Here is a 24,717-nt window from a genome sequence, read left to right as displayed (position 1 = left end):
CTCTGTAGCGCCAAGTACACCTGGGGGGGGCGCTCTTCTTTCCTCCTGTTTTGTCAGTGCTGCCGTGCAGCTCCCACGTGCCACCCTAGAGACGGCTGCATTTGGCAGGTGAGTGAGCTGCCCCTGCCCGACCTCAGGGGATGGCGTGAGACTTAGTGAACGAATATTTCCGGGGGCTTCTTGGGTGAAAGCTCCAGAGGACGCTCCCAGTGTGACTCGGGGAACCCGTTTTCTGACACAGGTTAACACAAGAAACTGCCCCACACTGAGCCCTCTCTCCAGCAGCCAGCTGGGTAACTCTACGGAGCAGTGGGCCAGACCGGGGGGCGCTCTGGGAAGTGGGGGTTGGGTTGGGTGCAGCTCTAGGGGATGCAGCCACCCTGGCGATGGTCCCCTGGAAGTGCTGTGCCTCACCGACAGGCCGGGGCCCTGCTCTGGCCGGCTTCACCCGGCCAACGGAGATTGTTGGGGTTACAGCCGTCAGTGTCCGCGCCTCCATAGCCCGAGGCAGCCCCCGGCCAGCTCACCCTCCAGGGGCCCTTGGCTCGCCCGCTCTGTGGGGCGGCTGCTGAGCTGCTCACGCACCGGGGCAGCTCAATGGGGGCTGCACCCTCATACACAGCGAGGTGTGAGGCCTGCCCCACGCAAGGAGCAGTTTTGTTTGTGACGCACCCGTATAAAAACCCCCCAGCTTATAAACCACCCCCCCCACACACACACACACACCTGCATACACCACCAGGCCCCTGCCTCACACACAACCCTACCTCCACCCCCAGCTGAGAGCACCTGTGCCTCGGCCCCCTGTGATGACAGGCAGCAACTGTCCTGCCCTCCTGGGAGAGCCGCTGACCTTTCCACCCATGGGCCAATGCACGGCCTGAGCTTCAGTGAAACCATTGTAAATACAGAGGAAGCAAATCACCCCCCAGCCAGAGCGTTTCGCACGCTGCGCATGCCAGGGTGAGGGAGGGCAGCCCTTAGGCGCAGAGCCTGGCAGCTGTGCTCTGTCTTCACACAGGCAAAGCACCTGTTGATGCCAGCTCTGGCCTTGCCCCTGTGTTAATGGGGAGTCCCCTGCCATCTCGTGCAATGCACAGGGGCTCAGAGCTGCCAACACCCTGAGGATCAATAGGAAGGATTGAACCTGGGACCTTCAGCACCAAAAGCCCCTGCCGGCTGAGCTAAAACCAGCTGTCCCTGAGCTGCAAGCAGCAGGCTCAGGGCAACCACTAGTGGGAGACATGCTCACGCACACTGAGCCACTGCCTGGTGGTTGCCCCTTCTGTCCTTGGTGGCTGGTGGGGCACTGGGACCTGAGAGCTCTTCAAGGGGCACCGTGTGGCTGGACAGGAAGGGGAGCCCAGGGGTCTTTAAGCTGAGCAGTCAGGCCTGCGCCGTTCACAGGGGAGGGTGTCATGGCAACCCCTGCTAGTGCCCCTTGGGGTGGGAGGAGGCGGGAGCACGTCCCCTGTGCTTGCTGCCCCCTCCTAAGGGCTGTTTCAAAGGGGCCCTCGTCTGGGAGCTCCAGGTGGCCTCATGCCAGGTGCTGTGAGGCTTTTATGGCTCACCTCAGACTTGTCCTTTTCCCCCCCCCCCCCGCCATGCTGCCCTGAGAGCTGGGGGGTGAAGGGCTTGGACAGTGACCCACCAGGCCTCAAACGAGGCCTCTCCCCCACTTCAAGGGGTGGCAGCCAGTGGGCGCTGTCCATGGTACCGAGCAGCAGCCACCCCGCACCCCCATGCAGGGAGCAGAACCCGGCTGCATTCAGCTGTAGGTGGGGAAAGGAGACCTGGGGATACCTTGGGAGTGGGGGTGTTCTGGGGGGGGGATTGAAGGGAACCATCCCCCTATGGTGACTGCCAGGGCAGCTCTGGAACTGATCAGCCAGAAAGAACTGAAAGAGTCAAGCCTGCCAAGAAGTTTAATAACAGAGCTAATGCTGCTGGCTACGTCTATGCAGCTGTCGCCCTCTGTCCGTCCATCCCCGTACGCCGCCCTCCGTCTGTCCGTCCATCCCGGTACGCCGCCCTCTGTCTGTCCAGCCCCATACTCAGCTCTTTGTCCAGCCAGCCCTGTACCCCATCCTCTGTCTGTCTGTCTTTGTCCATCCATCCCCATGCACAGCCCTCTGGCTGGCCATCTATCACTGCTCACAGCCCTCTGTCTGTCCATCCCCATACACAGCCCTCTGTCCAGCCAGCCCTGTATGCAGCCTTCTGTCTGTCCGTCCATCCATCCACCCATATTCCCCATAGGTACAGGTCATCTATCGATCTCTCCCCGTATATCTATCTGTCATCCCCACGCACTCCCCCCCCCCCGCATACATACACACTTGTCGCCTTACACGTCCCTTTTCTCAGCCCATCAGCCATGCTGAGACCCGCCCCCCTCCCCCCAGGTGTCTGCCCCCCAGGCACGGCACAGCGGTCCCTTGGCCGAACCGAGCCCACACGGCTGTTTCCAGCCGGCTGCCCCCGGCGCTTTCCCCAGCGCGTTGGGGCTGTGACGAGTGTGAGCCCCCCCCGTCCCCCCTCCCGGCCGGCGTCCCCCCCCCCCCCGCCCCCCGCGCCGGAGCCCGCAGCAAACGCTCCCGGTCACAGCTGCTGCTATTGACTGAAACCAGCCCCAACGCCCGGGGTCTGCGCCGTGCGGGCAAACCGGGGGGGGCGCTCTGCTGGGGGGGGGGCGCTCTCCCCTGCCCCCAGCCCTCGGCTCCCGCACACGTGGTGTGTGTGTGTGTGAGAGAGACTGACTGAGACAGAGATCTGTGTGTGGGTGTCCTATCGGGGTGTGTCAGTGTGCTCTGTGTGTGTGTGGGGGGGGGCGGTGTGTATGCTGTGTGTGTGTGGGGGGGCGGTGTATGCTGTGTGTGGGGGGGGCGGGGTGTGTGGGGGAGGATGTGTATGCTGTGTGGGGGGGGCGGGGTGTGCTGTGGGGGGGGGCGGTGTGTGCTGTGTATGTGGGGGGGGCGGGGTGTGGGGGGGGTGGTGTATGCTGTGTGTGTGGGGCGGGGCGGTGTGTATGCTGTGTGTGTGTGGGGCGGGGCGGTGTGTATGCTGTGTGTGTGTGGGGCGGGGCGGTGTGTATGCTGTGTGTGTGTGGGGCGGTGTGTATGCTGTGTGTGGGGGGGGCGGTGTATGCTGTGTGTGGGGGGGCGGTGTATGCTGTGTGTGGGGGGCGGTGTGTGTGTGGGGGGGCGGTGTGTATGCTGTGTGTGTGTGGGGCGGTGTGTGTGTGGGGCGGTGTGTATGCTGTGTGTGGGGGGGGCGGTGTGTGTGTGGGGGCGGTGTGTATGCTGCGTGTGTGTGGGGGGCGGTGTGTGTGGGGGGGCGGTGTGTGTGGGGGGGCGGTGTGTATGCTGTGTGTGTGGGGGGGGCGGTGTATGCTGTGTGTGTGTGGGGCGGTGTGTATGCTGTGTGTGTGGGGGGGGCGGTGTGTGTGTGGGGCGGTGTGTATGCTGTGTGTGTGGGGGGGGCGGTGTATGCTGTGTGTGTGTGGGGCGGTGTGTATGCTGTGTGTGTGGGGGGGGCGGTGTGTGTGTGGGGCGGTGTGTATGCTGTGTGTGTGGGGGGGGCGGTGTGTGTGTGGGGCGGTGTGTATGCTGTGTGTGTGTGGGGGGCGGTGTGTGTGTGTGGGGGCGGTGTATGCTGTGTGTGTGGAGGGGGGGCGGTGTGTGCTGTGTGTGGGGGGGGGCGGTGTGTGTGTGGGGCGGTGTGTATGCTGTGTGGGGGGGGCGGTGTATGCTGTGTGGGGGGGGCGGTGTGTGTGTGTGGTGGTGTATGCTGTGTGGGGGGGGGCGGTGTATGCTGTGTGGGGGGGGGGCGGTGTGTGTGTGGGGCGGTGTGTGCTGTGTGTGTGGGGGGGGGCGGTGTGTGTGTGGGGCGGTGTGTATGCTGTGTGGGGGGGGCGGTGTATGCTGTGTGGGGGGGGCGGTGTGTGTGTGTGGTGGTGTATGCTGTGTGGGGGGGGGCGGTGTATGCTGTGTGGGGGGGGGCGGTGTGTGTGTGGGGCGGTGTGTATGCTGTGTGTGGGGGGGCGGTGTGTATGCTGTGTGTGTGGAGGGGGGGGGCGGTGTGTATGCTGTGTGTGTGGGGGGGGGGGCGGTGTGTGCTGTGTGTGTGTACGACCCGTGCGTGCCTGCGGGAGCCCGGCGCCCCTGCCCCGCACGGGGCGCTGGCGGGGCTCAGGAGCGTGACATCACATCGCAGGCCCGCGGTTGGCCGAGCCCGGGGTGATGTCAGCCGCGGCCGCCAATCGGGTCCAACGGCAGCGGCCCGGGGCTGCGGGTTCGGTCCCCGCCGCCGGCCGGGCGCAGTCGGGGCCGGGCGCAGGGGGTGGCGGACGCGCGGCGCGCAGGGGCCGCCCGGATCCCGCTGACCCGGTCCGGGGACGCCGCCCGCTGGAGCCGGGGCCAGGCGCGCTGAGGCTCCCCGCGGGCTGGCGGCGGATGCCATGGACGGGGAGCGCTGGCCAGGCAGCCCGCCCGCTCAGGTGAGCCCGGGCCGGGGGCGTGTGCGCCCTGCCTGCCCCCGGGGTACGGGGGGGGTCCTCAGATGTTGCATGGGGGCGGGGCTGGGTCCCGGGGCTGGGGGCAGCATCTCCCCCCGCTGAGGTCACCTTCTGGGGGGGCGGGAAGGAGGAAGGCGAGCTGCGTATGGGAGCAGCGCGGGGCCATCCGAGCTAGGACGCCTGGGTTCTCTTCCCGGCTCTTTGGCCTGCTTCAGGTCCCTGTAAGGTGTGGGTGAGGGAGCGGTCATGCCCCCCCCCCCCGTGGGAGGACCCGAGTGGCAGCAGCGGGACAGAGCCCGGGGTGAATTCCTGGCAGGGGAATGGAGATGCCAGGTGCTCTGGGGACACATGGGGCCAGTGTCCGGGGGGAGTTCCTGGTGGGATCTGCTCGCACCTGGGCGCCTTTCCAGCCTCCCTCCCCATTCCGTCACAGGCTGCTCAGGGTACCCAACGGGGGGCTGGCCCCCCATGCAGCCCCATTGATTCCTGAGCAGAGAGTCAGGGCAGAATTGAGCCCAGACATCCCAGGGCAGGGGACTGTTCTGGTGCCAGCTTGCAGGGGGGTGTTTTGGCAAGAAGGGTTGGGTCTTGCTCCTGGGATGGTCCCCAGGTCCGGCTGGGGCATAGAGAGAATCGAGGGGAGGGGGTAAGACTGAGACCAGAGGTTGGCCGGGGCGGGGGAGACTCGGGGATGAGTGGGAAAAGCCAAAGGGAAGCAGCAGGATCCCAGCCAGGAGCATTCCTGTCTCCCTTACCTGTGAGAGAGGGTCACTGGCTGCCACTGCCCCGGGAGAGGGGGTGGGCCAGGATTCCCCCAGCTTTGTGACCCTTTCTGTAGCATCAGGCCTGAGCCAGGGCTGGTGGGCTCAGGTGGCTGATCTGGCCCTAGGCCCAGAACCACAGTGTCCCACTAACGGCTGAGGGGGAGTCTCCTTGGCTGAAGTGGCAGGGTCTGTGTGTTTGGAACCCGAAGATCTGTCGTTGCTTTAACCGTGAGGTGCCGGTTATGGACGGTGGCAGGGTGTGCCCGGGTTGGCTGGTGGCAGTGGGTCTGTCTCTGCCTGGGGGGAGGTGTTACATGAATTTATTGATGACTCTGGGGGCTGGATCCTCTGATCCTCAGAGCAGACGCGGCCCAGGAAGCAGTATGGCAAGGCTCTGCCCTGGTGGCACCCCATCTTCGGGGCTCATTCGCTCCCAGGCCCTTCTGCTGTGGCTGCCAAGCACAGGGCCAAGACAGTGCAGGTTGTGATGAGGACGCCCCTCGGGACATGGGCTGAGACCTGGACGCTAGCCAGCAACAACCTTGGGGCTGGATTGTCAGAGGGGCTCAGCGCGGTGGGGGCACAGTGGGTGCCAAGCCCTTGACGAGCTGGCCTCAGGCCCCTGTCGCTCTAGGAGCAGTTCAGAGCCAGCTGAAAGGGGCTCTGTTCCCACTCCCGGTTCTCTGGGCTCCGGGGCAGATGGCTGCCAGGCGGCTGACCCTGCCGAGTCAGGGTTAGAGTGCGGCCTGGCTGGGCAGCTGCTGTGGCCACTCTGCACTTTTGGTCATGGTTTGACTTTGTGTGGTTTGCTGATCTCGCTCCGTCTTGCCCGCTGGGTCAGCCAGCGAAGGACCTTGTGTCACGCCCCTTCTGGAGGTCTGGCTCCCTGCATGCCCAGGGAGTCCACCAGAAGTCACTAACCTGTAGCCGGTTTGGGATGCTAATAATGATACTGTAACATATTGGACCAGATACATGTGATTGCCACTGCCCCCTAGCTTCCTGAGTCAGAGCTGTTCAGCTGTGTGTCACAGGCCCTGTACTGTTAACAGCCACGGAGATTCTCTTGTAACTCAGGTGGAAAAGGCCTGGGCTTTCAGAGCAGGCTGGTCTAATTCTAGCTGTCACTCTGCAGTTTCGTGTAGATTTGTTTTATCCCCTGGTGGCAGAAGGGTTCGTCCGAGCAGCTTCCATTTCGGTATTGCGCCGGTTACCTCAACCAGATTGCCACATCTCGCCTGTCGGCAGCATAACCCCTGTGCTAAATGCACTGTGCGGGGCAGAGCCAACCTTATCGGAGAGGGTGGAGCCAACCCCAGGTTTTCATATCTTCCTGGGGTTGGACGAGCTAATGACCCCCCCCCCAACCCCACTGCTGAGTTTGCCTCGGATCAGCCCCTTTGGAGGCACCTAACCTGTTCCGTGGCCCCTGCACTGTCCAAGCAGCAACGCGAGAACTGACCTAACCTATCCTGCCCTGAGGAGCTTCCAGGCAACGAAACAGACCACGGCCGAGAGGGGAGCGAGGAGAGGCTGTCAGTGCGGAAAGGGAATGTGAATTCTGGAAGGGGGAGAGAGGTCGATGGGTGGGCAGGAGGTGGGAAGCTCGGCTGGGAGAAGCCATGAGAGAGGGGCCAGGAGTAGCCTGGAGAGTGTAGCAGTAGGATCGGGTGGCATCATTATCCCTTTTCACAACCAGGGAACTGAGGCACTGAGTGGCCACGGGACCCGCCCTGCCCAGTCCAGGGTCACAGAGTGGGTCGATGTTGGTGCTGGTACGAGAACTCCGACTCTGAGAGCTCTAACATCCCTCCGAGGCTGCGATTGGCTGCGGGCTTTCTCCTCACTTCCTGTCCCAAACCGCTCTGTGGGATTGCTGAGCACCGTTACATGGCTGAGATGTTCCGCTCCAGAGGTGGCTGCATTTCAATGGTGGATGAAAGGATTTATCCTGTGTATAGGACCGTGGGAGCCTTCAATGGAAAAGTCTCATTCGTCAGATCCTATGTGCGTTGTGACCTGCCGGTGCCTGTGTGCTGGGAAGGTGCTCAACACCCCAGAAACCTTCTGGGCCCAAGCCCTGAACTCTCCTTTGTATGTAACTCTTGATGGTGCGTTTAAACTCCAGGGCCGGTGGTGGTTAATATTAGCGTAGGGTTGGAGACGGAAGCCCCATTGTGCTGTGTAAGACACGGGCCCTGTCCCAGAGAGCTGGCACATGGCCTGCCTTGGGGGAGGAGAAGCAGAGCCCCAGCCAGTGGCAGAGCTGGGGATAGACTCCAGCTCTCGGGACACCCAGCCTAGTACCCACGACCGGAGTGGGCCAGAACCAGAGCTTTGGATGGGAGAGAGATCGCGGTGCTGGGCGTGCGGCCGATCCAGCTGGAGTCAGAGCCATCTGACAGCAAGCGGCCCGCATGGTCAATGTCCTGTTCCAGCACTGGTGGAATTGGCTGGCTGCTCCGTTCCAAAGCAAACACGGGACAGAAGCCGTGAGATCCCAGTCGGGCTACAGCCCCGAACCTTAGCTGAGCTGGCTAAATAACCACCCAGATAACCAGAGCGCTGGGCCCGCCCAGCCTGGCTGGCAGACTTTGCTCTTTCCCCCCCGCGAGCTCTGACAACCAAGTGAGCCCGAACTGGGGTTTGTGGACTACGCTGACCGCTTCTGAGTGACCTGCTGCGAGTTCACACGTCCTGGTGTGCAAAACGAGCATGCTGCCAGCACACGAGGCAGGTCAGGTGGAGAAGCTGATCGGAAGCTCCCTGGAGCCGCTCTGCCTGCTCCACTGCTCTGAGCCAACCGCCGGCTTCTTGTCAGAGCCAACATTGTGCGGGGGAGCAGGGCTCTAGCTGGCAGGCTCCCTGCAGCACCGAGCCGTGAAAGCAGACCCGTCGCCTCTGCTCCGCCCCGAGGAACACGGGGTCCTGCTCCCGCGTGCACCCACGCGCATGCTCACGCTCCAGCAAACACGCCCACACGGCCCCATCAACACGCGCTCCCACCCACGCAGGGAAAAGAGCTCCGTGCTAAAACACGCTCCGGCTCAAACGTATGCCCCCTGTCCAAGGACACCCTGCTCGTCCTGCTGCTCATACGCACCTGCAAACAGCCCCCTTCAAATGTAAGCACAATGGGGCACGCCTGTGCAGGCCAGTCACTCGCACGCACCCAGCATCCGGCACACGCCACGGCACTGACTTCTGTGCACCAGCGCACGCTCCCCGGTGCCAATCCCCCCGGACGGACGGGTGGAGAGAGAGACACTCATGCCCTGCAGCTCTTGTGATTTTAATTGCAACTTTTGTGATGGGGGGTTTTCTGCAAGCCCCGTTGCTGCAGGCAGGTGAATAAGGGAGAATCTCTGGGCTCCTCACCCTGGTGAAAAGCCCCAAAATGTGCCCCCTGCACTCCCAAAAACTCAAGCCAGCAGGTGAATGACAAGAGCCTGCATCTTACCGTTGTTTAAACTCTCCTGGCTTTTGAGCCAGTCTCGTGTCCTTCTGGGAAGGACTGCTGGTTTTTGAACCCATGGAGCGAGTAATCCTGCTAATGATGTGTCTGGAGACAAGGTGGCAGCTGGTATCGGTTCTCCGTGCCATGGGGCGGGCAGCGTGTGTGTGGGCTGGGGGAAATGGCCAGTCTCTCTGTGTTAACAGTGCTGCGAGAGCGTCCGTGCTGGCCCCGGCGGGCCTCGAAATGTGTGAGGCTGTCTGCTTCAGGGCTTCGAGCAGGAGGGAGCTGGGGTCTATTTCCGGCTCTGCCCCTGACTTTGTGTGTGAGACCCTGGGCATGTCCCGTCCCCGTCTGTGCCCAATCCCCCAGCAGCACCTTGCGGGTAGAACGGCTGGAGCAATCTATGGCCCTGAGCTGGAGCAAGGGGCCGCAGGGCCCCGCTCTAGAGTGGGGCGGGGACTTTCCCTGCCATTCATCCCCCTCAGCTCCCCCCGGGCTGTGGATGATGTGTGCGTGTCCGGGGCTGTGTGGTTGCTGCGTGGGCGATGCACTGACCTTTCCTTTGTTGGCCCCTCCCTGCCAATGGGTATTTGAGGAGCTGAGCAGTGTGCCCTGAAAGGACCCCCTGCTTCCCCGCTCCCCCCCACAGACAGCTGGCGGTTCCCCCCTCTGATAAACCCCCTTCTGAATTCTCCTCCCTGCTCTCCTGGCTGGTTGGCCCTGGGCGCCCTGATGGGAGCGGGGCTGAGGTCTGGGTAAGTGTCTCCTCTCGGGCGTTATTCTCCCATCTCGCCAGCCTGGCAGCCGCTTGTGGGGCTGGGGGCAGGGGCCTGAGTTGCCGATTCACGGGGACTCCCTGTCACCCTCTGCCTGGCCCGGGTTGTGCGTCGTGACTGTCCAGCGCTGGCGGATATTGGTGGGGAAGGTGCTTTACAAGCCCCTCTCAGCTCATTCTGCGTCCCCCACACCCTGCCCAACCAAAGCCCCTCACGGGACAGGGAAGTGGCTGGAGCCACCCTGACCTGTCTGAGTGGCTGTTTTCTGCTTCACGTTTTCACACGCTTCTGCTGATGTCCCTCGGTCCCAACCCACGGCCGTCCCGCCCTGGGATCCCTGCCACTCTGCCAGTGCCTCTCGATTTCCACCCACGGCCGGCTGCTCTCCCAGCCAGGGGCTCCCGACACACATAGCTTTGCCAGTGTCCCCCAGTCCCAACCTGCAGCCCCACAGGTGTCCCACTCTGGGACCCACCCCCCAAATTCTGCCCGTGCCCCTCACTCCTGCCCTGCAGCCCGCTGCTCTCTGAGTTCTAGCCTCCTCCTGAGCAGAGACGGATTTGGTGAACAGCAGAATCGAGTCAAAAGGCCAGTGCACCTGTCCTCGCACAGCAGGGTCCTGTCCTAGCCTGCAGGCCTGGCCCTCGGCCGCCCATGTGCATGGGGCGCAGCATCAAAGCCCAGTTCCCGCTCCCATCCCCGCCATCCATCATCTTCGCCCCTTGATGCTCCTGGCTGGGGATCCTGCCCTGCTCTCCTGACTTGTGGGAGGAACTTCTGGAGGGTGGTCATGGCACAAATCCTGCACATACAGTCCCTCAGCAGAGACTGAGCTGAGCCCATCAAACTCATCTCACTGATGGCCTGGGATGGGAGCCCCAGTGCTTCCTTCAGAGCCGGAGAGACTCCGTCCTTCACAGACGGGCCGGGTCCAGCCTGGGCGCTGTTCTAGCAGGTCCTTGCCCACAGCAGGCAGCCTCCCAACCCAGCTTAGGAACATGTTCGGTGCATGAGACCCCCAGCTCCAGCGAGATCTCTGTAGGCGAGAGAGGCTCGGGCTGGATCCTGCTGGTGGCCAGCAGCAGAGGTCGGAGCCTGCAGTGGCCATGAGGCCTGCACAGACGGGGCCTGGAGCCCAGCTCCTGGATTAAAAACTCCTCTCTGCTCCCGCCGGGGTAATGGCACTGTGGTGTTTTTAGAGCCCCCGTCCCCAGAGCATCGCTGCGTCTGTAGTGCATTACCCTCCCAACCCCCTGGGACTCTGGGTAGGGCCATTACACCCATTGTACACGTGGGAAACTGAGGCATGGAGCCACTGAGTGATTTGCCAAGGTCACACGGGGGCATGGTAGAGCGGAGACTCAAAGTCAGGTCTCTCTAATCACTGGACCAGCCTTCTTCTCACAGATCACTGTTAGCCATGCAGGCAAAGGAGGCAGCGTGGCCTAGCGATTAAAGCACAGGACTCCTGGGTTCCGTCCCCAGCTCCTCCACTGACTGGCTGTGAGTCCCTTCCCCTTTCTGTGCCTCAGTTTCCCCCCAGTGATCCCAACCCCAGTGATCTCACTGGGCTTGAGGTTAACATCTTCCTGCCCCCCCCCCCCCCGGCTCCAAAAGTTGGGAGGGCAGTGGCCAGGCAGGGGGACACACCCACCATCCCTGGCAATGCCACAGCCTCCCTCCACCCCTGAGTTCAGAGCAAAGAGAAAAACAGCATCTCTATTTAGTGTGTTTTGGGGTGGGGGTTGGTCAGGCCTGATCAGGCCGATAGGAAGAAAGTGGCAGGGAAAAGCCAGAGGCAAGGCGTGTGCCAGTCTCAGGGGGGCAGATGTTCTCAGCTGGGGGAGAGGAGCAGGGCGTGGGTGGGTGAGGAGCGGGGAAGAGGAATATATCTGATGGAACATGTGTGAGTAGGCAGCACTGTCTAATGCATGAAGCACAAGGCCGGGGGTCAGGACTCCTGGGTTCTATCCCCAGCTTGGGGAGGGGAGTGGGGTTTAGTGGAGTAGAGCAGGGGGGCTAGGGACAGGACTCCTGGGTTCTGTTCCTGATTCTGCCACAGATTTTCGGTGTGACCCTGGGCAAGTCCCTTCCCTTTTGTGTCTGTTCTCTCCTTCCCAGGGGATCTATATAGCCCCTGATGCTGCCCCGGGGCCCCCCTCTCCTCAGTAGGGCAGGGCTCCTGTGCTCTATGGCATGTGTTGGGCATGTGGCTCCCTGATCCCCTCCTGCGATGGGGATCCAGCAATCTGTGCAAGGAGTCAGTGTCCTTAATGCGGGCATCCACTTCTCCTGCCCATATCCACGCATCTCCCCTTCCCTATACACACACGCACATCCCTTCCCTGATCATACACTGTCTGCACACACCTGTTACACACACACCCCCCCGCTTCCCTGATCATACACCGTCTGCATGCAACCATCACATGCACACCCCTTCCCTGATCATACAGTGTCTGCACACACCCGTTCCCTGGTCATACACCGTCTGCACACACCCATTACACACACGCACACACCCCGTTTATACACACATCACCCTTCCCACAGGCTCCCCTCCCCTACACATACCGACTGTCCACCCCCTTCCCTGCACAGAGATGCCCCACTCCATGCACACACCCGGCTGCCCACTGGGACCAGCCCAACGAGTCCTGCCAGCCCCCATACTCCCGGTGCTTGTGGGTGCCCCTCCCCCTGCCCATGGCTAATCCCTCTCGGGAGAAGCCTGAGTCCCAAATCCCCCGCCCCGTAAGCAGCTTTGGAATTATGTGGAGCTCTTTAAATATGCCATGAAACCCGCGGTAAAGAGGCCTAAGCTGATAGCAACCCCCTATGATGCCCCTGCAGCGGGGCTGCCTGGGAGTCATGCCCTCCAACCCCGCCCCCCAATAGCCAGCCACAGCCCCCAGCTTCCCCCCCCCCCCCCGCCCAGCTGCCAGCCATCCACGGCCCCCAGCTCCTCCCCCAGCTGCCCAGGTGTCATATTATCAACACCCCCACCCCCAGCCACCCAGGAATCATGCTATCACCCCCTCAGCTGCCCAGGTATCATGTTGTAAACGGCCCCCCACCCTCCCTGCTGCCCCATGTCGTCTCATCAACCGCCCCCACCCCAGTCACCCAGCTGTCACATCAACCAGGACCCCCACTCCAAGTCTCTGTGTCGGGGGGAGGGTCCCTTTGGCTGGTGCTGCTCCATGGGGAGGAGACAACGCCAGGCTGATGCAGACTTTGCCCACTGGGCTAGCAGCCCAGAATCCCAGCCCCAGCCCTGCTGGTGGCCAGAGCCCGGCACCCCCAGCGCCAGGCACAGTCTCTCTTCCTCGCCTCTCTGTGCGATGTCGTTTCCGATTCCTGGCCCCTTGGGGGAGTCTCTCCCTGGGCCACTGGAGCAGATGGTGTTTGTGTCTCGCGGACACTCCTCTCTGGACGGGGTGGCTCCCTGCCCGTGGGACCCAGCGCTGCGGGGAGCAGCTACTAGCATGCCCCTTCCATGCTGGGGGCCGGAGCGTCCGGCTTCTTGTCTTTGATTTGCTCTCCTCAGTGACTCGTCCGCTCTGGCCTCCTGAGCGTTTGGGGGCAGAGTGGGGTGGTTGGCCCTGCTGCCTGAGGGCTTGGAGTTAAGGTATCTGCCCGGGCTGAGCGGTAGATCGTGTCCACGCGTGAATGTGCTGCCTGGGGACGTCAGCTTCTTGTGGCTGTTTTAGGGGCTTTTCCTCGATTGCTGTGTGTTTGTGATGGGGGCCAGCTCCTCCGGCAGCTGCCGGGGGGGGGAGCTTGCAGCTGGGCTATTGTTTATTTTATTTGGGTTGGACCAATGTGGGTGCAGCGAGACAGTCCCTGCCCTGAAGAGGTCATGGACTAGTGGCAGGGTTTATCCTCCCCCGTTCAGATAGGGGGGAACTGAGGCGCAGAGAGCACGAGTGATGTGCCCAAGGTCACACGGGAAGTCAGTGACAGAGGCAGGAATCGACTCCAGGCCTCCTGAATCCCAGCTCAGTGCCATGGAAAAGCCATTTTAGGCCCCCACCCTGGTCTGCTCCCTAGGAGCCAGTGCAGAGTCGCTCCCTGCCGTCTGCCCAGTCTAGCTGAGAGTCGCCCAAGCAATGGGAGAGTCGACCAGTGGGAGGCGGTTTGCACAGCCCAGGGCGTCTCCTGGTTACCTTCTTTCCTATTAGTCAGCCTCCACTTTCCCTTTGCTCCATTTCATTCTTGTCCTCTCGTTAGACCCCCTTGTTGCCTCCTGACTGATTCCCCTGCCTCCTGGAGGGGCTTGGTCCCTTCCCATACTCGGCCTCCTTCGGATACTCAGCCAGTGTGCGCTGATTGGTCCTATGGGGTGAGCAGCTCTGGGCCTCTCTGCCCCATTGCTTGGGTAATGCTGGGCACTCGTGTAGGCCAGTGCACCAGGCACAGCTGAGCCCCAGACCTGTTGGCTCCCAGGCCCTGGGCAGTGAGGCCATCGTTCCATACAGGATGCAGCCCAGCTGCGTAATGACTTGGCGCTGATGCCCCCAGGGATTGGCCAGCGCCGTGCCCGCCCGGCAGCTGGGAGGGAGGAAGTGGTGGGAGCCCAAAGGTCTCTGCTTGCACAGTAAGTGACTCTCCCAGGGTCATGCAGGGAGTCTGTGGCAGAGTCGGGAGTTGACCCCCGCTCTCCTGAGCCCTCCCGGGGCTGTGCCCACGAGGCCGTGCGTCAGGACAGGAGGGGAGCCTGGCTCGGGAGTTAGTGTGGGACTCGGCACCATGCTCCCTTCCGGGTCACAGGATCCAGTGCCTGGGGAGTCCTCACCTCACTGTCTGAAGGCTGCTGAGCGAGCTGAGGTCTGTCTGGGGACGTCGCCGCCCGTTGGCAGGGGCGGCACCGTGATGGAGAATCTCCGCAGAAGGAAAGGCGAGGAAGGAATGGGCTGGGGCGAGTCCTTCCACCCCGGGGGCAGCAGCTTGCATGGCCCCTGCCCCATGCCGCACTTGCTGCGAGGCCCTTTGGTGTCGAGGGCCAGCCCAGCACCTGTCAGCAGTGAGCAATCGCCTCTCCAGCCCCTAGGCTGGGGCGGGGGCTGTCGGGGGGCTAGGGAGGAGGGAGGGACTGCCCTGGTGTGAGCCCTCCTGGCCGGGTGCTGCTGGCATTCGGGGCTTTGCTTGATTGCTTGAGACAGGAGCCAAAGCCTCTAATGGGTTTAGGACGTGCTGAGCTGTCTCTGCCCATTTGGGGGTGGGGATGGTGGCACAAGGACCCGAGCGAACCGGTGAGCATGCCAGTGTCCCTGGCCTGGCTTCGCCCAAGCGGAGCAGCTGGGCCGGAGCCTGGGGTCCAGTGGGCCAAGCGGGTCTCTCACCCTTCCTGTAGCCAGAAAGACCTCGCTGCCTGCGGGTGTCTCCATGGGGTCCTGGCACCTCGTGACCACGGCTGCTGATCTTCAGCCCAGGTATCCAGCCCAGGGGCCCCACCCAGCCTCTTCCCCCTCACCTGTGGGGCCTCCTGTGGGGTGAAGATGTGTCCCAAAGCACGTGGGAAAAGGAGACCGTCTCGCTGTGCTCCTGCCATGGGGCAGCACAGGGCTCCACGTGGCCCCTGGGCCTAGTTAAGGGGACACCCCTGGGGCAGGTTTGTGGGTGTCAGAGCCTGAAGGCGGCAGGGGACAAATGGCCAGTGGTGGCCCGGTCCTGGGGCTCCTGGCCACGATTGTTGGCAGCGTTCTCTGAGGCCGCTCTCCTGGTCCCCATGGCCGTTCCAGAGGGGGAGGGGACCCCCCACCCATTCCTACTCCTTGGGGTGGGGGCCCACTGCTGTTCTGCCAGCGGCTGCAGAACTGGAAATCAGGCCTCCCCAGACAATGACAAATTAGTGAAAGCAGCTTGCGAATCCCCAGCAGACAGCTGGCGGTAACCCCCACCTCCACCCGCTCTGTGGGACAGATCACGGGAGCCAGGGAGGGACCTGAGCCTGGCAGGGAGCCTGCCCGCTCCAGGGGTGGGATCAGCGCTAGGCCCTTCCTCAGAGCTCTGGGGGTACGTCCCAGGCCCCAGAGGGCTCAGGGAGGGGGACCCTCTGCTCTGGAGACCAGCAGTAAGTCCCTAGCACCCAAGCCGCTGGAGCATCTCTCTCCCGCCTGCCAAGAGAGGTGCTCGCAAAGTTTGGGGGCTAACTGCCTGGGGGCTGGCAAGGGGTGCGGATCCCCCCCCCGCCTCATCTAATAAGAGCTATGTCCCTTTAACACAACACCCTGGGGAACGCGGTGTCGCTGCTCCCCCATCCCAGCCGGCTGCCAGGCGCAGCCCTGCCCGGAGCCGCTCCGCAGGGCCTGGCATTTGCCCTGCATTAGGCCCAGCCAGGGAGGGGCCTTCCCCACTGAGATGCAGCCAGGCCGACCGCTCCTTCCCCGCAGGGAGCCCAGGGCAGGCCCCTGAGCAGGGGGTCTGGGAGCCCCAACTAGCCGATGCCGCGCTGCTCCTTGGGGAGTGGGGGCGTTCTGGGGGGGCCAGCTGGTTCCAGGATGAGGCGACAACCCTGTCCTCCCCATTCCTGCCTGACAGCGGGCGTGATGAGTTCGCTGGGTCTCAGTCCCGCCTTCGCCAGGGCTGGGGGCCAGAGATGACATGGCCGCTGGCGCTCACTGCAGCCTCTGTCGGGAGGCAGGGACTGAACGGGCCCCAGAGGGTGAACCCCCGTCGCTCTGCCCCTTGCGGGACGCCCCAAGGCCATCGGGCCCAGGGCTGTCAGCCTGGCCTCATATTGGGGCGAAGCAGAGAGCCCGATCCTGCTGCCATGGGAGTCACTCGGCAATCTCCACTTGGCATCAGTGCGGGCAGGGCCGGGCCTGTGAAGTGTCAAAAGGGCTGCAGAGCAGGGACGGGGAAGGAGCTGGAATGGGGGGCTGGGGGCAGGGTGGGAAGGCTGGGGGGATTGGTGCTCAGGGACGGGGAAGGAGCTGGGGGCAGGGAGGGAAGGCTGGCGGGGATTGGCACTCAGGGATGGGGTGGGGCTGGGGGCAGGGTGGGAAGGATGGGGGGATTGGCGCTCAGGGACGGGGAAGGAGCTGGAATGGGGGGCTAGGGGCAGGGAGGGAAGGCTGGGGGGGGGTGTTGGTGCGTAGGGACAGGAGGGAAGGAGCTGGGCTGGTCCGGACAGAGCTTCCAGCCCCATCAGCCCCACTGAGCAGCGACAGAATCTTGACGGCGGAGCTGCAAAGGCCTGATCTGGTCCTACCCAGGCTCCGGGGCAGGGCTGTGCCCTACTGTCCAGCCTCTGGCCCATCCAGCTCAGAGCATCTGCCCCCTGTCCCTTGGGAGCCAGCGCCCCCGTTTGCCCTGCCATTCAAAGTCCGTGTTTCTTGCCCCATTGGCTGCTCCCCCAACTGATCCCTCCCCATCGTGGGGGCTGCTCCAGGCCGTTCTCCTGCCTCTAACCGGTGCTTCCACTGGGCTCTGGGCCGTTTCCCCCGGGGTCGGGGTAGGTCTGGGCCGTGGGAGCCCCAGTCTGGTTTGGGGATGGATGGGTAGGACTCACATGTGAGTGTCGCCTTCTGGTGGCCGGACCCGTGTACAGGAGCAGGGACCTACTGCTGGGGCTGGGCCGAGGAAGACCTCCCCTGGCTCAGCGGGCAAGCGTGGGGCACCTGGTTCCCCCTGACTCCGCTGGGGCGATGGGGTTTGGGGCAGGGGATCCGTTCAGCATTGGCCATATTCAGCCCCCGCTCTGTCTCTTTGGCAGCTGGTCTAAAATGGCCCTGCTTGTCTCGCCCCTCCTCCTCCTGGGCCTGCTGGTGCTCAGGGCCAACGGCTGCCCCGCTACTTGCCGCTGCTACAGCATGACCGTGGAGTGCGGCTCCCTCGGCCTCAAGGAGATCCCGGCCAGCATCCACCCCTCCACCCAGGTACGGCCGGGCCCCCCCAGGCCCCCCAGTTTCATGTTGGCATCCATCCAGCAGGCACCCTTGGGAGCGGGGGAAGGGTCATTATCCCCTTCTACAGAGAGGGAAACTGAGACATGGGGCAGGACCAGCCCAAGGTCAGGGATGGAGCTCAGGTGCCCATTATTATTATTATTATGGTAGCGCTAGGTGCTGTACAGACAGAATAAAAAGTCAATCCCTGCCCAGGCTAATTACAGGGCTAGAGACAACAGATGGCTACAGGCGGGGGAGAACAAGTATACAATACTGGTCCATGGCAGGCAGTTGTCCGCAGCTGAAAACAGGAGCTCGTGTTCGATGAGCTAGACCAGGGGGAGCCGGGGGAAGGATCCAAAGAGAGGGGCCATCTGGGAGAACGGTCTTGGCAGCAGAGTGGAGAGGAGCCGGGGAGATTGCGTTTGTCGGGGCCAGAGAGAAGGATGGAGCCCTGATGGAGATGCTGGGGCGAGGGTTTGAGTGGTGTGGATGGAGAGGAAAGGCCGGATCGTAGCGATGTTGTGCTGGAAGAGTCTGCATAGCAAGGACTGGTCTATGTGTAAAAATTAACTCGACTTAGCTACAGGGCTTAGGACTGGGGGGAATGTCATGCCCTGAACGCCTCACTCCTGGTGTAGACTCCACAGGGGCTGGGTCAGAAGGGGCCGTCGGCATGAACAGCCCCACCCGGTCCGCTGGGTGAACCGGGCAGCAGGCCCCTCGCCAACCTGCAGCCGCTGAACGAGGCTAGAGAAACCAGGAGAGAGGATGGAAAGGCCAGTGCTGTGATGAGCCTCAGTGCATTCTGGGTAAACCCTGCTAGAATGCCCCCCCCGTGCACGCGGGGTACCTGACCCCTGAGCAGGTGCCCTAGTGACAGAGCTACTGGGGCTTTATCCCTGGCCCGGCTGGCACGGGAGAGCCCTGGGCCAAAGCCTGGCATGTGGGGGAGGGAGGTTCTGTCCGGGCTGGGTTACTCCAGTAGGAGTTGCACCTGTTTCTCACCATGGGGCAGGGAGGTTGCAGGGGGCTGGGGAGGGCTGTGCCCCCCGGGGGGTGAAGCCAGGGTGTTGCTCTCACCCCGTGTCCCCTCCGCAGACCGTCTTCCTGCAGGATAACAGCATCACGCAGATCCACCAGCAGGACCTGGCGGCGCTGCGGGGCCTGCATTACCTCTACATGCAGAACAACACCATCTCGGCGCTGGAGCCGGGCGCCTTCCACAGCCAGCAGCACCTGCTGGAGCTGGCCCTCAACGGCAACCGCATCCACCTCCTCGACAGCAGCATCTTCAAGGGCCTGGAGCACCTGCGCGTCCTCTACCTGGCCGGCAACCAGATCACCAAGCTGCTCGACTTCACCTTCTGCGACCTGCAGGTGAGAGGGGGCTGCCTGTCCGCCCACTGGCGGGAGCCCCATGCTGCCAGGGGAGGCAGGTGCTCCGCTCCCGGGAGGAACACAACAGACAAGGGGCTGGAATGGCCTGAGAAACGGAGGTGAGGCTGGGAGCCCGGATTCCCCCACCCCGTCACATGGGAATAATGTTCCCTCATCCCCCAGGGGCCAGTACGTGGAACGCGGAAAGAGCTGAGCCTGTTACTGGTAAATGCTCCGGGGTCCCTGTGAAATTGGGGGGGCTCTTGTGGCTCGCAGCGTGAAGGGCAGCGGCTTGCGGCATTCTGGATATGAGGCGGGGGGAACGTGTGTGCGAGGCGGGGTGGGAACCGGCGGGCGTACGTCAGCCTCTGTGTGCGTGCCAGTGTGTTTGGTGGGGGCGAGGACGTGGGCACGATGGCTTGTGCCCGCCGGTGCAGGCAGGTGTGTCGGGCCCCGTCAGCCCCCCAGGCCTAGCCCAGCGCTCTCCAGCGGCCGAGCGAGCAGCCCTTTCAGGTGACCCTCCGTCCCCTGCTCCATTGCAGAGGCTGCAGGAGCTGCACCTGCAGGAGAACAGCATCGGGCTGCTGGAGGAGCAGGCTCTGGCCGGGCTCTCCTCCCTCGCCCTGCTCGACCTCAGCAAGAACAACCTGCGCACCATCAGCCGCCCCGCCCTGCGCCCCCTCATCAGCCTGCAGGTGCTGAGGCTGACAGGTAACCACCGGCCCCCCTGTGCCAGGGCGCCTGGCCGCTGCAGCGCCACCTGCAGGTCGGACGGGGTGGGGGGCGGAATCTGCTGGTCTTGTTGCTTGGCAGGACCAAGGGCTCCCTCTGGAAAGTCCAGTGATAATCTGTGTGACCAGGCCCTGAGCCTGGCGGCCCCCCGTCCCCAGCGTTCAGGCTGTTGGGGCCCAGGCAGCTCTCTGGCCTGGATGCAGAGCAGGGAGCTGGCAGAGAGAGCCAAGGCTCTGGGCAGGGAGTGGGACTACAGGCTGCTGAGAGGGGCCTCTCCCCCCGGCACAGCAGACAGGGCCCTGGCTCGGGCAGCGAGGCCTGGTGTCATGGAGTCCCCAGGTGATGCTCTGAAACTGCTCCCTACGAAGCCAGGCCGGACGCTGGGGAAGTCTCCTCTCTGGGAGCAGCCTGTCTGCAGGACAGACAGCTCACCCGGCTTCCACCTTCCTGGGCCTGACCCCGGAGCATTCAGCCTCCTCTGCCCCTCCGTGCGCTTCCCACAGCGAGTCCGCCCAGGTGGGGTCCTGGGGAAGCCAGAGGTCCTGCCCCCCAACTCCGCAGTCAGATGGGACTCTCAGCCAGCCAGTAAAACAGAAGGTTTATTAGACGACAGGAACATGGTCTAAACCAGAGCTTGTAAGTGCAGAGAACAGGGCCCCTCAGCCAGGTCCATTTTGGGGGGCAGTGAGTCAGACAACCACATCTGCACTTCACTCCATGTCCCCAGCCAGCCTCAAACTGAAACTCCCTCCAGCCCCTCCTCCTCTGGGCTTTGTCCCTTTCCGGCTGAGAGGGCTGGGAGGTCACCGGATTCCTTTGTTCTCCAACCCTTTAGCTCTCACCTTGCAGGGGGGAAGGGCCCAGGCCATCAGTTGCCAGGAAACAGGGTGTCGGCCATTCTCTGTGTCCAGATCCCTGCACGCACCTGCTCTCTAGGGCTCTGCAAGGATCATACACCCTTACCCCACTACCTAAATACTTAAGAACTCCCTAGGGGAAACTGAGGCACCCCCACAATATTCAGAGGAAACATTAAGAACAGTCCCGCTTCATCACACCTGGGGAATTAGCTGCCGTGGGGTTGCCCCCTGTTGTCCAGGGGGGATAGAGGGTGCTGACTGGTAGGGGCATTTAGGGATTGTCCCCCAGGATACTCCCCCAGCGATGGTGTCGTTCAACATCTCTTCACCTGGCAGGCGTCTCTGAGAGGCAGTGGATCTAGCAGTTAATGACCGGGGCGGGGAGTCGAGAGGCCTGGGTTTGATTCCCGACTCTGGACACACTCCCTGTGGGACCCTGAGTGACCCCCCCCTCCGGCAGTGCAGCGGGGACGATTGCGCTGGGGTGTGGGGGCTGAGGTGCCGAAACTCTCTCAGAGCACAACGTGCAGGAGAGGGGCGAGGTTTAAGCAGTCTGCCCCCGTGGGAGATCGGTCACCACCCAGCCCCCCTCACCTGTGCTCAGCCCATGAGCCCCCCCCCCCCCCCCCGACCACCCCACGGCTCTCCCTGGCAGGGAAACTCCCCCAGCTTCAGCCAGACTTTCCTTCGACTGAATTTCAGCTCATTCCCCGAGCTACCCACCCCACACGATCCCCACCCCGGCTCCCTGGAGCTGCGCAGCACAGCTCCCTCCGGCCCGGTGCGCCGCGGTGGTATGGCTGAGCCGTCTAGACGTGCCTCTTCATCGGCCGGCCCCTTCCTTGGCTTGGGGCGGGGCTCAGGCGACTGGACACCGTCCTGACTGACCCAGCTTCTCTTGGCAGAAAACCCCTGGCGATGTGACTGCGCCCTGCACTGGCTCGGCGCCTGGATCAAGGAGGAAGGGCAGCGTCTCCTCAGCTCGCTGGACAAGAAGATCGTGTGCTCGGAGCCCCCGCGCTTGGCCTACCAGAGCCTGCTGGACATCTCCGGGAACAGCCTGATCTGCATCCCGCCTGTGGTGCAGGTGGAGCCGCTGGAGGCGACGGCCCGGCTCGGGGACGACCTGCGGGTCTCCTGCCAGGCCTCCGGCTACCCGCAGCCGCTGGTGAGCTGGCGGAAGGTGGCCCACGCGCGGGCAGGGCCTGCCACGGCGAGCGCCAAGCCGCTGGGCGGAACGGCGGAGCTGCGGGAGCCCGGCGGCAGGGAGCGCTTCGACTCGGACACGGGGAGCGGGATGCTCTTCCTCAACAACATCACGGTGGCCCACGCCGGCAAGTACGAGTGCGAGGCCTCCAACCCGGGCGGCACGGCCCGCGTGCTCTTCCACCTCATGGTCAACCGCTCCCAGCAGCAGCCACCGCCGCGCGCCTACCCGGCCTCCGTGGACGTCAGCCAGGAGCCCCTCTACGACATGGAGAGCATGGACTTCAACGCCCTGAGCATGGCCACGCAGACGGCCATCGCCGTGGGCATCTCGCTGCTGGCCCTCGTCGCGCTGCTCCTCGTCGTCATGATCTACAGGAAGCACCGCAAGCGGAAAAAGGCCAAGAAGGAGGAGAACATCCTCTACGTCAACGACTACTCGGACGGGCCCACCACCTTCGCCCAGCTGGAGGAGTACCGCGACGAGCGGGGCCACGAGATGTTCGTCATCGACCGCACCAAGCCGCTCTTCGCCACCTACAAGGACCCCAAGGGGCTGGCCGGGGCCTTCCCGGGGCTTCCAGAGCTGCTGCAGGACCAGGCCACGCAGACCCTGGAGGGGGAGGAGGAGGGCGAGCGGGAGGCCAGCGAACTGTTTGTCAATCAGGGACTTGCGTTCCAGCCGCAGATCGCCTACGAGATCCACTGCTGAGGCGCCGTGGGGAGATGGGGGGCGTTAGGGCAGGGCAATGGGACAGACCCCTCCCGTCCTCACTCCAGTGTGGCTGTGACCCCTGACTGGTCTCCTGCGTCCCTGTAGCTGCGATAGCTCTGCCCTCTGGGATTTCGGGCAAGTAGAGAGGGAGCTGGGTCTGCCCTGGCAGAGGCTGAAGCCTGCCTGGGCATCACCGGCACTGGGCATGGTTGGTTCCCGGGGGTGGGGGGTGAGACAGGCCGTCTGTCCAGCCAGACAGCTGCACGGCAGGGTGAGCCCCATTTGCTCCCGGCTTCCCCTGCCCGGCTGGAGACACTGTGAAGCCACCCAGGGCATCGCCGGCCTGGCCAAGGGAGGGAAACCTCTCCCGGAGCTGAAAGAGTCGCCGGGGGCGGGGTGTTTTTTAACGAAAGAAATAAAATTGCGTCACTGTCAGGAGCCATGGAAAAGCGCCATATTTGTAGGATTTACAAATCCCAGCCTGGCTCCGGTCCATTCAGCCCCAAAGGCAGGACGTTTTACACAGGCGCGTGACGGCCAGAGCTGGGGGTTGGTGCGTCCGGCCCAGCCCTTTCTGTTACCCTCTGCAGGGAGCAGACCCCATCGCTTCCCAGTCCCCAGGCCGGGGCAGAGCCCCGTGGCTATTTCTAGCTCTGGGGTGTCCTCCTGGGTGTCGATCCCCTTCCCTGGGCCAAGGGATGCTGCCGCTGACTGAGTCCTCCCATGTCCCCCCCCCCCCCCCCCTTGCTCACATGTACCCCAAAACCCCAGCTGGGCTCGGGCTTCTCTTAGCTTCCTGGTTCTGGCCCCAAGGCCAGGCCAGACCCCCGCGCTGAGCCAAGTTTTTTCTTAGCCACCGTGACTGTACCCTGGGCCAAACGGATCTTTGAAAGCCAGCGTCCTGAGGGGCCAGAGATGAGCCTGAGGGTCAGTGGCCTCTCGGGCTGGGTCGAGTCCCTGCCGCCGCCTGGCTCGTGGGAGCCCTGCTCCAAGGGTGGGTGATGGCTCCTGCCCCACGATGGCACTGAGACGTTGCTGATCCCCCCCATCCTGCTCCTCTCCCTCCCCGCTGTCTCGAGAGTCCCCACGCTCTCGGCGGCTTTGCCTGGGCAGGCCCGCAGGCTGGGGTGGAGGACGACAGGCTGATGGTGGCGCTGCTAATATTTCCGGCGCCCCCCAGAGTTCGTGCTCGAGGACAGACGTGCCCCACCCAGCCATGGGAGTGCAGGGGGGTTGCGGAAGGAGCAGAGGGCACAGCGCGTGGTGCAGGCAGATGCCGAGTCGCCGTTTCCTGGCAGGTCTCGCAAGCAGCTGCGACTGCAAAACCAAAAAGGGCCCAGTAAACTCGCCAGGGATGGTGGCCGGCGGTGCTGGCGACTGCTCTGGTGTACCAGTGTCCGGCTGCCTGAGCAGCATGGCCCCCAGCTTTCATGGTCTGGGGGGGGTGCCCAGGTGGGAAGGCTCAGACCTGGGGTTCCCCACATTGGGGCATCATCCTGCCATTGATGGGCTTGGAGGGCACGTGGCACCCTGCTGGATCTGGCCCAGTGTTTGTCTCCGAGCTGGGCGGAGGAAAGGGGCCTTTGATCCCCTCCTGTGTGGGGCCACACCCCTTTCCGAGGGCAGCAGCCAACCACAGCCCAGCCAACCTTGAGCGACCCAGCTGGGAAACGAACTGGCAGTGGTCTCCCCCTCCCGCACCTGTCCTGACCATACCAGCAACGCGCCTTTTGGTCCAGGATCTGATGGGGTTTGGCTTGGTGGGAGCAGACACTGATGAGGAGAGGCCTTGCTGGGTTCTACACCCCCCGGTTGGATCACTGTATCCTCCTGCAGCATGCAGTTAATCTGTGCAACTCCCTGCTGCAGGGGGCTGGTGTGGCAGGTGGCTCATTGAGACCCTACACCAGGGGTGGGCAAACTACGGCCCACTTGCTGGGTCCAGCCCCTCAGGGCTTTGGATCCGGCCCGCGGGATTGCCACCCCCGTGGCACTGTGGGCCCCGTGCCGCCCTCAGAAGCAGCCGGCACCACATCCCTGTGGCCCTGGGGGGGCGGGGGTAGAGGGCTCCGCGTGATGACCTTGCCTGTGGGTACCTCCCTGGAAGCTCCCATTGGCTGGGAACAGGGAACCGTGGCCAATGGGAGCTTCAGGTGTGGAACCCACAGGCAAGGGCAGCGTGCGGAGCCCTCTGCCCCCCCACCCCCACCCCAGGGGCTGCAGGGACATGGTGCCAGCCACTTCCGGAGCGGCGCAGGGCCAGGGCAGGCAGGGAGGGAGGGAGCCTGCCCTGGCCCCGGTGTGTGCTGCTGCCCCCCCGGAGCAGCTCCAGGTAAGCAGTGCCGGGCTGGAGCCTGAACCCCTCCTGCACCCTGCCCCCCAACTCCCTGCTGCACCCTGCACCCCTCCTGCTCCC

General features: G+C 63.6%; 1 protein-coding gene across 2 annotated transcripts; it reads left to right on the top strand.

Annotated features, from left to right (window-relative positions):
* Nucleotides 1–4,337: 4,337 nt before the first annotated feature.
* On the top strand, nt 4,338–22,739 carry LRRC24 (leucine rich repeat containing 24). Of its 2 annotated transcripts, none has more exons than XM_077808805.1 (5): nt 4,338–4,498; nt 17,234–17,396; nt 18,510–18,788; nt 19,331–19,499; nt 21,286–22,739. In XM_077808805.1, the coding sequence occupies exons 1-5, from the start codon at nt 4,455–4,457 to the stop codon at nt 22,296–22,298; spliced, it is 1,668 nt and encodes a 555-aa protein (XP_077664931.1). In that variant the 5' UTR covers nt 4,338–4,454; the 3' UTR covers nt 22,299–22,739. The 2 variants fall into 2 exon arrangements, with proteins under 2 accessions (XP_077664931.1, XP_077664930.1); XM_077808804.1 differs by lacking the exon at nt 4,338–4,498 and adding an exon at nt 8,382–8,627.
* The last annotated feature ends 1,978 nt before the right edge of the window (nt 22,740–24,717 follow it).

This window comes from Eretmochelys imbricata, chromosome 2, assembly GCF_965152235.1.
Source record: "Eretmochelys imbricata isolate rEreImb1 chromosome 2, rEreImb1.hap1, whole genome shotgun sequence".
Taxonomy (NCBI): Eukaryota; Metazoa; Chordata; order Testudines; family Cheloniidae; genus Eretmochelys; species Eretmochelys imbricata.
Note: the sequence above shows the minus strand (reverse complement) of the source record. Positions and strands in the feature narration are given on the sequence as shown.